Source organism: Montipora foliosa, chromosome 8 (genome assembly GCF_036669935.1).
Source record: "Montipora foliosa isolate CH-2021 chromosome 8, ASM3666993v2, whole genome shotgun sequence".
In the NCBI taxonomy this organism is placed as follows: domain Eukaryota; kingdom Metazoa; phylum Cnidaria; class Anthozoa; order Scleractinia; family Acroporidae; genus Montipora; species Montipora foliosa.
The window spans coordinates 26,637,266-26,650,053 of record NC_090876.1 but is presented as its reverse complement, the minus strand read 5'-3'; the positions used below and the strand labels follow the sequence as shown (position 1 = coordinate 26,650,053).

At 38.0% G+C, this 12,788-nt stretch overlaps 1 protein-coding gene across 1 annotated transcript; it reads left to right on the top strand.

Annotated features, from left to right (window-relative positions):
- Positions 1–3,604: 3,604 nt before the first annotated feature.
- On the top strand, positions 3,605–3,997 carry LOC137968486 (uncharacterized). Its single transcript, XM_068815051.1, has one exon. It carries the CDS (start codon positions 3,605–3,607, stop codon positions 3,995–3,997), a length of 393 nt encoding a protein of 130 aa, XP_068671152.1.
- The last annotated feature ends 8,791 nt before the right edge of the window (positions 3,998–12,788 follow it).

Below are 12,788 nucleotides of genomic sequence, written 5' to 3'. Positions count from 1 at the left end.
ATTCTTTTACATTAGAACCGCGAAGAATAACATTTAATCCAATTGATAAAACTACAATATCTTCTATTCGAATGTGGGTTAATGATGGAAAACGAAGATTACTTGATCTAAATGGAGCTTATGTATCATATTCATTGAATTGAAAAAGAGTAGTATAATATAACATAACAATATAATGAAACCATACGAATTCAAAAGATATTACCATCCACGAGTTGGTCGTTTTGTTTATAAGCACAAAGGATCTGGTATAATTATTGATAACATTTTTAAACCATTAAAGAGTATTGCTTCAAATGTTTTCAAAAAAGTTGCTCAACCAATGGCTAAAAAAGCATTAGAATCAGGAATTTCACATGCTGGTGACAAAATAGGAAAAAAATTTCAGAAAAATCTGGTGATATAATTATGAGACAACTTTCTAAAATGAGACAGAATTCATCAACAAAGCCTGTTGCCGACTGCCTTAGGTCAGCGGACTCTCCCAAAATAGGACTTAGTTCCCGGCAGACTAGAGACAAAAACATGTGTTTGAGAGATCCGCCATTGTTGTGTTATCGTGTGGTGCTCGGATCGCTAGTTGAAAATTTGCTGTTCTCGCTCGTTGCCTTAGTTTTATTTTGTTTGGAAAACCTCCACCACATTATTTGGTCCAATCGAGCCGGAGATTTCACCGGAAATACAGTTCGCTGTGGGAACAGCCCGGCCCTGGCTGGTTTCCTGAGGATTATTTGCATGAAGCCGGAGGACAAACCCACCGAGACTACTTGCCAACCTTGAGTCGCTCCCTGTCTGAGGACTTCCGAGATTTTATTGCTGGAAGAAAGGATAATACAGCCCACGAAGAAGCACGAAAAATTCGAGGAACTCGGCGTGGAAAGGAAGCTCGCATTACAAGGTTAGTCAATCAGATAAATCGACACATTGACAAACAGTTAAGCAAAGAAACAATTTCTTCACCAAAATTAAACCTGGAAAAAGCGGTATCTCAATTAGAGAATATTAATCAGACCTTGTTTGAACTCAACCCCGATGACGATGAACCGGAGTATTGGATGAAGCAAACCCTAGCCCCTGTTTATGACTGCTTCGACAACATTGGGATATATTACGCCAAACGAGCTACATTGGACGCCAAACTCGTGAAAGAAGTGGATGTAGTGTTGGACAAAGAACCCTCGAATCCTTTAGAAGAGAGAGTTGACAAATCATTTAGTTATGACAACTCTAAGAGTGAAACCTCAGTTGTTCAGAGATTGCCATCGACTGTACATCAGCCAGGCAATATTGGAACTAGTCAAGTAACACAGCCGCATATAACCGCTATTGAAAATAGAGTACCCAATGCAACCAGCCAAGTAATTTATCCACAATTCCAGCTACAAGTTGTACCACACCCAAAGTTTCTCTTACCCATCCTAGAACAGTTACATCAGTAACCGACTCAATTCCCACTGCTGTAGTATGTTGCAAGCCCCCATCTAACCCAGATCAGCTTAGTACACCAGCTACACAAAACTCCCCTTGGAGGTGCTGGACTCTACCCAGTCAAGTCTCATGGGGTCTTATGCCTGACTTTCCACGACCCCCTCCAGATGCCTGGATAGATCAACTTGACGAGTATAGCGTCACCTCTCAGCCCCAATTGTCAACACATTACCACTGTAGTTTCTTCCCATGGAGCGTTCGTTGCCTAAATTTGACCTTGGAAAATTTGATGGCTCGCCCCTCCATTGGCCTTTGTGGATCGGAAGATTTAAAAGTATTGTCCATGATCAGCCCTTCCTGAATGATAGCCAGCGTTTAGCTTATCTTCAGAATACCGTCACTGGTGCTGCAGAGTCAGAAACCCAGTTCCTTGGAGAAGGCATATTAGCTCTCAGAATGCTTAAAGCGAGATTTGCTGACTCAGGAAAGATTGTGCGCGCAGCCATTGCTGCCCTTAAGGTCATACCATCACCGCGTCCTAAAGATCAGACTGGCCTTACAAAGCTGTACCAAACACTCAGGTCAACCGTAGTCACCTTTCACAGACAGAGATTCATTGCTGAGTGAGACAAATCTGAACATTGCCGTTCAAAAGCTCCCTGGGCCTCTGCAATCCAAGAGGGCGATGGAAACTCAGAAACACGAAAGTCAGGGAGGGTCCAACTTGTTTGACGTAGCCCGATGGCTTTCAGAACATGTTAGAGCGAGACAACACCTGGTGTCTGAGGAACCAGCGAATTGTTCCCTACCTAACAGGTCTAAACCACCAAAACGGGATCCACCCCTAAGTTCTTCTACACTGCGGTGATTGAGACGTTTGCTATTTTGGATGACGGCAGTTCAGACACGTTGATAAAAAGAGACATTGCCGACAAGCTGAATCTCGAAGGACCAGAGCAAGTACTTTGCCTGGGAAACATTGAAAATAACGGAACGCCACGGAGCTCTAGAGCAGTGAATCTTATTGTGACACCGACCGGGAAACAAGCTGTAAACCAACCTGTTCAGATCCATCCTGCGTGGACAGTCCCTAAATTAAATGTCCCTCCACAAAGACTCGTCAACGAAAACGTTAGAAAAACCTGGAAACACCTTGAAGATTTAGACATCCCTGCTGTGTCTACGGATCAGATAGGCCTACTTATTGGAGTGCAGGTTCCCGAAGCCATGATTCAACACGAATGCAGACGTGTACCAAAGGGGCAACCATATGCTGTGCGAACTGACTTTGAATGGGCGATTGCTGGCTTAACGGGAGGAGTTCCTTCCCCCAGAACAGGTGTAAGTTTTGTTGGACATTGTGTTACCCTGGACACCACATTGAATAAAGAAGTTGAAAACTGATGGAAGACAGAGTCATTTGGCACCAAGTGCAATTGTGATGTTTCAAGATCTGCGGAGGACGAAAGAGTTCTTAAGCGCTTAGAAGAAACTACAAACTTTCGAGCTGACCTGGACCATTACGAAACCGGTCTTCTCTGGAAGGATGAAGAAGTCGTGCTCCCAAACAATCGGCCACTGGCAGAGAGAAGGCTTACAAATCTGGAGCGAAGCCTAGATAACAATAGTGAAAGAGCCAAAGCCTATTATGACACAGTTGAATCCTACATTGCCAAGGACTATGCCAGAAAGTTATCTCCCACAGAGATTGCTACTAAGGAACCCAAGAACACCTGGTACCTGTCACACCATGCTGTTACAAATCCCAATAAGCCAGGAAAGATTCGCGTAGTGTTTGACGCTGCAGCCCCATACAAGGGAACTTCGTTGAATGATAAACTGGTGGCAGGCCCCGACCTGCTGAATTCCCTTGTGGGTGTGATCATGAGATTCCGACTGCATGCTGTTGCTATGATTGCAGACATTGAGACAATGTTCTTCCAGGTACGAGTTATCGAGAAAGATCAACCATCACTGAGATTCGTTTGGAGAGGTCCAAACAGAGATCGTCCTTCTGGCCCCAGTTGTTCAAACGATGGATAGCGCTATCCGCCGGATAAATCACTATCCACTGGATAAATCAATCGGTTTTGCTAGTGTTTATCCACTGGATAGTGATTTATCCGGTGGATAGCGCTATCCATCGTTTGAACAACTGGGGGCTGATGTCTACCAGATGCAAGCCATGATCTTTGGTGCAAAGTCGAGTCAAACCTCCGCAAATTATTGCCTTAAGAAAACCGCCATTGATAACAAAGCCACTTGCAGTGAAGAAGCTGTCAGTACAGTCCTAAGAGATTTCTACATGGATGACTTCCTGAAGTCTTTGCCTTCTGACGACGAGGCAGCCCAGCTTGCCCTCCAGCTTATTCAACTTTTGTCGAGGGGTGGCTTTCGATTAACTAAGTTTATGAGTAATTGCCGAAATGTGCTAGCTCAGCTACCTCTTAAAGACATCCTCGGCAGCCCTGGGATCTCGCAGCCATTTCATTTGGATCTGGACAGCCTTCCAGTTGAGAGAGTCTTGGGAGTGCTGTGGAACGTGGAGCAGGATACCCTAGAAATTTAAGTAGTTCCAAAGCAGTTAGCCCCAACCAAGCGAAACATTCTAAAGCAGACATCAACCACCCTCGATCACCTTGGATTGGTAGCACCATTTGTACTGAGGGCTAAGTTGATTCTGCAAGAGCTGTGGAGACTCGGGTTTGATTGGGACAAACCCATATCAGGCCCACTACTAGATGCCTGGGAGGCCTGGAGGGCAGAACTACCTCTCTTTGCAAAAAAATATAGAATTTTTTTTTGTATTATTTGAACTTTTTAATTTCGATGAAATACTTAAGAATAAAATTATCTACTACTAATATATAGATGAACAAAGCAGAACTTTCAAAATCAGAACTAATAAATTTGATTTCACAACAAAATAAAAAAACTATAAAACGAAAACCTATACCTATACCACGTCGCACTGTTAAACAAATGGTTCAATAATAATATGATTCGACCTCCTTTTAAATTTAGAGATAAATTACGAAGTATTATTCAAGAAAAAGAAACACCTTTTCCAGCTAAAAGAACTAAAACGTTTGATGTTAATCCTATACCAGAACCAAGAACTATAATAAAAGAAACAAATATAGCTTTAAAAGACTTTACAACATCATATGAAATAAGCATTAAAAACAATAATGATCCATTAATCCAATTACAAAACACAAGAAAAGCAGTTGAAACATATTGAAAAAATTTTAAATGAAATAAAAGGACTTAAATTTGTTGAAACATTAGAGGTAACATTTGAAAAGCAGTCAGGCAATGAAAAAATAATTAAATGGGCTTATTTTAACAGCATAGAACAAACAATAATTAATAAAACATAACTTGAACTAGCTTTAAAATTATCAAAACAACAGATATTAAATAAAATAGCTCAATGGATTTCAGAAGGATCTGGGTGGACGATCAAATCTGTTGATAATCATTACCTTAATATTGTTAAATATCAACCAGTGAAGGGTCATCTTATATTTAACTACCACAAGAACTTCAACACAGTTCAAAGGGATTGATAAACATGAAAAACAATGATAATGAATGCTTTAGATGGTGTGATATTCGTCACCTTAATCAACAAAACAAAGATCCTCAACGAATAAAAAAATCAGGTAAAGCATTTATTCAAAATTTAGATTATCAAGGCATTGAATTTCCAGTAACTATTAAACAAATAAACAAACTTGAAAAACAAAACAGTATTTACATCAATGTATTTGGTTATGAAGAAAAACAGATATATCCCATCTATGTATCAAAAGAAAAGTATGAAGATTGTATGAATTTGTTGTTAATTACAGAAAATGAAAACAAACATTATGTACTTATAAAAGACTTATTAATTTATGTTTAATCAAACAAAACATAAAGAAAGAAAACACTTTTGCATGTTTTGCTTGCAATGCTTCAGTTTTAACTAATCACAAAGAAATATGTATTCAAATAAAGGGCGAACAAGCTATCAAAATGCCTGAAAAAGGTTCAAAAGTAAAGTTTACTACTTTTCATAAGCACCTACCTGTTCCGTTTGTGATATATGCTGATTTTGAAGCTCTTACAGAAAACCTTCATGGTTGTAAGCCAAACAATGATAATTCATACACTGAATCTTATCAAAAACATACAGAATGTTCACATGGTTATAAAGTTGTGTGTTTTTATTATGATAAATACAGCAAACAAGTTCAGATTTATAGAGGTGAAAATGCTGTATACAAATTTACGGAAAAAATGCTTGATGAGGTTAAATATTGTAAAAATGTTATTAAATACAAATTCAGCAAGCCATTAAAAATGACAAATGAAGATGAAAATAAATTCAGAAAAGCTGATGAATGCCACATTTGTAATAAAAAATATATTAAAAAAGATATTGTAGTAAGAGATCATTACCATGTTACTGGTAAATATAGAGGTAGTGCTCATCAAGATTGTAATCTAAATTATAGATTGACTGACAAAATACCAGTTATATATCATACATAATCTTAGAGGCTATGATAGTCATTTTATCATGCCAAATATTGGCCAAATAGCTAAAAATCACACTTACAAAAACAAAAATGGAGAAGAATGTCAAATGAATATTAATGCAATCCCTAATAATATAGAAAAGTATATTGCTTTTATGCTCGGTAATAATCTTACCTTTATTGACAGCTTTCAATTTGTGAGTTCAAGTTTGGATAAATTAGTTAGCAATCTACCTGATGAAGCATTAAAATACACAAAAGAAGAATTTAAAAATAATTTTCAGTTTATGAAACATAAAGGTGTAGAACCTTATGATTTCATGGACAGCTTTGAAAAGTTTCATAAACTGAATTACCAAAAAAAGAAAATATATATTAAATGATGAGCATAAAACAGATGATCAATTCAAACATAGTCAAAATGTGTGGAATCAATTTGATTTAAAAGCGATGGGTGAATATCATAACTTGCACCTCAAATCTGACATCATTCTATTAGCTGATGTGTTTGAAAACTTTAGAAAAACATGTATGCAATATTAAAGACTAGATCCTTGTCATTACTTCAGTAGTCCTGGTCTTAGTTGGGAGAGTATGTTAAAAATGACTGAAATTAAATTAGAGCTAATGACTTACAATGATATGTTTCAATTTATTGAAAAACGTATGTGAGGTGGAATTAGTTACATAGCAAACCGACATAGAAAAGTAAACAATAAATACAAGACAACATATGATGAAAAGGCGCCTTCAAAATATATTATGTATTTAGATGCTAATAATTTATATGGTTGGGCTATGAGCCAATATTTACCAACAGGTGGCTTTAAATGGATGACAGAAAAACAAATTGACAAGCTTTTACCTAGCTAAATATACAGAAGACTGCAAAAAAGGGTTGATATTAGAGGTTGATCTAGAGTATCACAAAAAATTACATAATCTGCAAAATAATCATCCTTTAGCTCCTGAAAAGATCAAAGTCACTAAAGATATGTTATCACAATATTGTAAAGAAATAGTGGATAAAAACAAAATATCAACAGGCCTTGTGCATTAACTTATTCCAACATTAAACAACAAAGAAAAGTATGTTCTTCATTACAGGAACCTTCAATTGTACATTGATCTTGAGTTAAAAGTTACTTAAGTCCACAGAGTATTAGAGTTTGATCAGTCACCTTGGATGAAGCAGTACATCGATTTTAACACTCAGGAAAGAACTCATGCCGAAAATGCTTGCGAAAAAGATTTCTTCAAACTTATGAATAATTCCGTATTTGGTAAAACAATGGAAAAATTACGTAAGCGTGTTGATGTTAGACTCGTCACGGATGAGAAAAAACTATTAAAATTAACATCAAAACCTACTTATGTTAGTAGCAAAATATATTCTATGAAAATTTAGTAGCTGTTCATAAAATAAAAGAATATCTTACTCTTAATAGATCAGCTTATATTGGAATGCGCATTTTAGATCTTTCAAAGACATTAATGTATAATTTTCACTATAATGACATCAAACAAGAGAGCGCATGTCTTATGAGTCAAATGAGTCAATGAGGCAATGAGTCATGAGTCATGAGTCAATGGACTCACAGTCAATATAGCAATAATTTGTTGATTACGCCTAAGCACTCTCTGAAATTTCAGCTTTCATTTTATGGTTTAATTAACTGCACTAACTCGTTGACTCATTGACTCATTGACTCATGATTCATTGACTCATTGACTCATAAATACTTGACACTCATCAAAACCAAAGTACAATGATAAAGCAAAATTATTATTCACAGACACAGACTCACTGACTTATGAAATTGAAACTTATGATGTGTATCATGACTTTTGGGTTGATAGAAATAAATTTGATAACAGTGACTAATCTGAAAACATTAAATTCTATCATAAAACTAATAAAAAGGTAATAGGCAAATTCGAAGATGAAGCATCGGGTATTCCTATCACAGAATTCATCGGTTTACGATCTAAGATGTATTCATATATCAAAGACAACAACACAGGTTCAAAGACAGCAAAAGGTATTTAAAAAAAAAACATCATTAAGACTACTATTAAACATGAAGAGTACAAAAAAACACTATTTAGCAACAGGCAAATGTATCATACCATGAAAACGATTCGAAAAAACAATCATCAACTTGGACGCTATGAGTTGAATAAAGTGTCATTGTCATACTTCGATGACAAGCGCTATATCCACGAAAATGGTTGCACAAGTTATGCCTATGGTCATTAAAAAATCAACACACTAAAACAATCTGAATGATAAAGTTTACTGCTAAAGTTTACTCATAAAGTTTATCGAATTTCACGCTACGGTGATTTTTCCTGTTCCATTTGATTATATGAATATTTTACACACTTCATTCATCTTCCAAAGTAGCTTCCACAATGGAAACCAAGATGGAAACAAAAATCATTTGAGAAACAATTTTGGTAAAAAAAATGAAAGTTTTGATTGGTTAAAACTGACTTGAATATATTTATTAGAACATTTTCATTGGGAAACCCCCTTTCTTTATTTCCGAGAATTTCACGCTGTGGTGATTCTTCCATTTGATTATTCGACTATTTAAACATATTGGATTGCAGTATTGGATTTATTATTTGTTTCTTTGTTTGTATTTTTTGAAAAATATACAGAAGAAAGTTTGTTGTAATTTTTGTTTGAACTCATTTTGAATCCCAACGTCAAATTTCAACACAAAATCCCAAGGTCAAATTCAACGCAAAATCCCAAGGTCGAATTTCAAATGGAAAATGAGCTTATATACATACATATATACATACTTACTTGACCTCTCCCCATAGGGGCTTTTCAGGGCCAATGAAATGTAGCTTGTACCCCCAACTACTATACTACTGCTGTTTTGATGTTTTAATGGTGTTCTCCACATTGCATTGGCTGCATAGAACAGTGAACCTACTTGCCAAACCATTTGGTTGTTCTTCAGTAATATTGTCAAGAGACAAAGAGCCTGAAAATATCTAAACTAACATGGAAAAAAGGACTACGTCCACAATATTTGTCATGTTTTTTATATGACAGTGGTGTACAGTGTAAAATCAACTAACCATGTGATTTCTGAAGGGTCAAACAACTTCCAAACCAGATGTTTTAGCCGGGTGTTTTGTATTGTATTGAATTTTTTTTCACATTTGCTGTTTGCGTATGCCATTACATAGTGCACTTGAAAAAAATTATTTTTATCTGTTTTAAAAGATTACCCCTTGTGCCACTAACACATACAGAGTAATCATTCATAACTTGTAACAATTCCATTATATTTGTCCATTATCTGACAATCCAGTGTGCTTTTGAGAAAAATACGAGAGTATGATGATAAGCTGATTTCCCACTAATTGGCATTGTTGGCCCCCTGGAAGACCACATGGCTAATTTTCGTTGTAATATGGGGACCAATATGGCAATATTGGCAGCTATAAGTCCAGTTCAAATTTCACCCTAACCTTGGTTTGAGGAGTTCATATTATTTTCTTCTGACCATGAATGGTGGATGACATTTGAGCATAATCTCAGCAATTTCTAATTTCTCGTGAACCAAGAAATTATTCATGAAATAGTATGCCAATACAAAGTTTTAGCCTGGTGTGTGAAGTGGTCGTGGCCATAAAGCTTACAGCTTTAAAAACCAATATTATAAGTCAGTGCAGGATTTGTTTTATATATTCTCTAAATTCTTGAAATAGGTATCTCTTCAAGGTGAAAGAAATGATACATTTACTGTTTTTTTTTTGAAATATACAAATCATTTGAAGGCATGGATGAAAATATTGTAGTATTCTCCCTAGGGGCTCTGCACAAAATAGCCTTAGACCGCTGATTACGTAACCTTAGCATACCGCGTACAGTCCGTAGCAATCCTTCACGTGTCCCAGGGGTATGGGACTCTTATATAAGGTCACTCCCTTATCACGATAGCTCATTCAGTCTTTTTGGTGTTACGAGTTCTCCGTTTTCGCTTTTTTTGGTTATCGCTTCATCGCTGCGCCGAAATCGTCATGGCGAATCAAGTTCCTGTTATTCCTGATGTTCAGCAATTGCAAGACGCACTCGCCGTACCTCCAGCCCAAGCAGGGGCCGCTCAAAACCAGGCTCAAGACGCCCAGAATGTTGATGGCAGCGAACAGCCCGCTGCCGTTGCCGCGCCGCTTGCCGTTCCTGCAGCTCAACCTGTTCGTGTATCAGATGCTGATGTGGTGAGTTGTTCCTGCCTGTTGTTGGCCTACTTTCTTTCTTTTTGCTATCGGTCGCTAGTGTGTTTTGCAGGACGTCGCAGCATAGTGTCCCGCTTCCCCGCATATGTTTTTTGCGAGTTTGTCTCGATCATAGCGTTATTGTTAGAAGGTTTTATAGCGAGTTTGTCCCGCCCCGCTTTTTTTGTGGCGAGTTGGTTTCGCTCGAATTGCAATATAATGTAATATCGCACTGTAGTGGTGAGTGCCTCCGGGAATGTTGCCCCTTGAAGTTCGCGACTATTGGAGCAGCGATACTAGATCTCTCCCAATCGTTGTTAAGGAAGCCCTCGCCTTTGTTAATACCTTGCAAGCTGGTAAAACACTCGTTACCAATGCGCGCGTGGATGCCCACACCGATAATATGGCCTTTTACAGTCTTGGGAGAAACAGGGCGGTAAGAATGTGCAGCTTAACGATGCACTTAAGAAGCTACACCAGCCTTCGACCTCAACGCAGTAATTTCGCTCAAGTATGTACCATCTTCCGCCAACCCGGCCGACCCGCCCTCCCGCGTCCTGTCGGATCTGGATTGCATGCTTTCTAGGAATGCTTGGCAAGAACGAGAAAAGAGCTTTGGTCCTCATGCCATTGACCTCATGTCCTTGGATTCGAACGCCCAGGTTCATAGTAAAGGCGATATATTAAGGCACTTCACTTCCACACTCTTCATGGGTGAACGTTTTTGCTCAAACTATCCCGGCAGCAGAGAATGCCTATGTTTTTCCTCCATTTTTACTCGTTGGTCCACTTCTGAGATTTTTGCCGGAATCCGAGCTTTGCTTCACTATCGTCGTCCCCAAGCTCTACCCTCTCCCGTTTTGGTGGCCTATCCTGATCTCTCGCAGCCACGCCCGTTTACAACTGGGAAGCAAAAGGCATCTCGGAATTCTCCTCTTTCCTTCACGGAATGCAGGTTTTGTTACTCGTTCACTTCCCTGGGACCTTTTCGCCTTCAGAGTAGCAAGTGGAAAATATACATTTTTCTCTCTCCATTTTTCTCTCAGTCCAGACGACCCAGAATTTGGAGACCAGCCGTCCCATGTCAACAATAGAGACCTCACGCAACAGGACGGCAGAAGGGAGAGGACGGCAAACGTTGATCGTGTGACGCGCGTGACAACCTGATTCGTGAGCAATTTAACGCATTTCCGGTTTGCGACTGCCGTCCTCTTGACGTTCACGACGTGAAAACAAGCTGTTTGAGGTTGTGAGGAAAACGTGAGTATTTTCATACTTTTATCTTTATGTAAACTTTTATATAAGAATTTTCCGTTTAGAGCCCAAACTTGTCCGGAATTAGGGACGAGCTTGAGCCCGGTTTTAGGGCACCGAATTTGACCAAGTCGATCGTTTCGCGGTTACGATCAAAAAGAGTTTCAGGCCATGAATTTTGCGACCCTCTTGCTAAACAGTGCGGCTAATTCTCAGCTCGTAAGTGCCGTTTTGAGGTATAATATTACGGTACAGTTTAATATTCTAAAAATTAAGGATTAAATTAATTTCTATGCAATTCTTAGTTCTTGCTTATTTTCATTTGGATAAAGTAACCTGGTGGAAATTTATCTGTTCTTGCCATTAATTGTTTTCAATCCTTTTAGGAATCAGCCACTCATATCAGACGAAAAATATTCCTTTTCCCACTGTTCGTACTGCACCGCTGTTTGTCTCATAATATTTTTCATGTGATCTTAAAAGAATACATAAGTTGTCATGCAACTAATTATGAACATTTATTCTTGAATTCCCCACACCCAAAAAACTGACAACAGAAATGCGGTGCGGCATAAGCAGACAATTCTTAGCCCATTTATTGAACTAACCAACTAATCACAAAACAAAAAACAAATGTTTACACTGTTTAGACACCAAAAAATCAAACAAACTGTATACGTTTGATGCGGCCAAAGTAAATTGAATAAACAAAACCACTTATAATAACTGTCAATTACTAGGAAAAAACAACTAAAATCGTTACGAGGAAAAGGATTACAGGATTTCAATCAAAATATAAAAAAAGAACAAAATTTAACTGTCCGCTTGTAAAAATCCACAACGAAACTTGTTTACTGTTCAGCGAATATATACTTGCTACTTTGCATATCACACTTTCTTGTCATAGTCTCATGCCGGCACTTAAAACACACTGCCGACAAACGCACCTGCGCTTGGGAATTCAAGAAACCTTTTTTTTTTTTCATTACGCTTCGCTGCATTCAGGCAAAGATAAATGAACAATTCTTGAATTCCCCGCACCCAAAAAACTGACAACAGAAATGCGGTGCGGGATAAGCAGACAATTCACAATCAGTGGCAAAAGCATAGAAAGATACGAGATAAGGCAAAGTTCATTAAGCAAACATCGTTAAGCCATCAGAATTAATAGGGCAAATGTAAATCTCTCCATACTGCTGCATACAACACAACTCGCGCAATGTTTATCGAGCAAAACACATACTGAAAATCAAAGAGCCAAATTTCTAGATACCACAAGGGTAAGATTCATGGACATAACCATCTGCGGCTTGGATACTGCGCCAACCACCATGT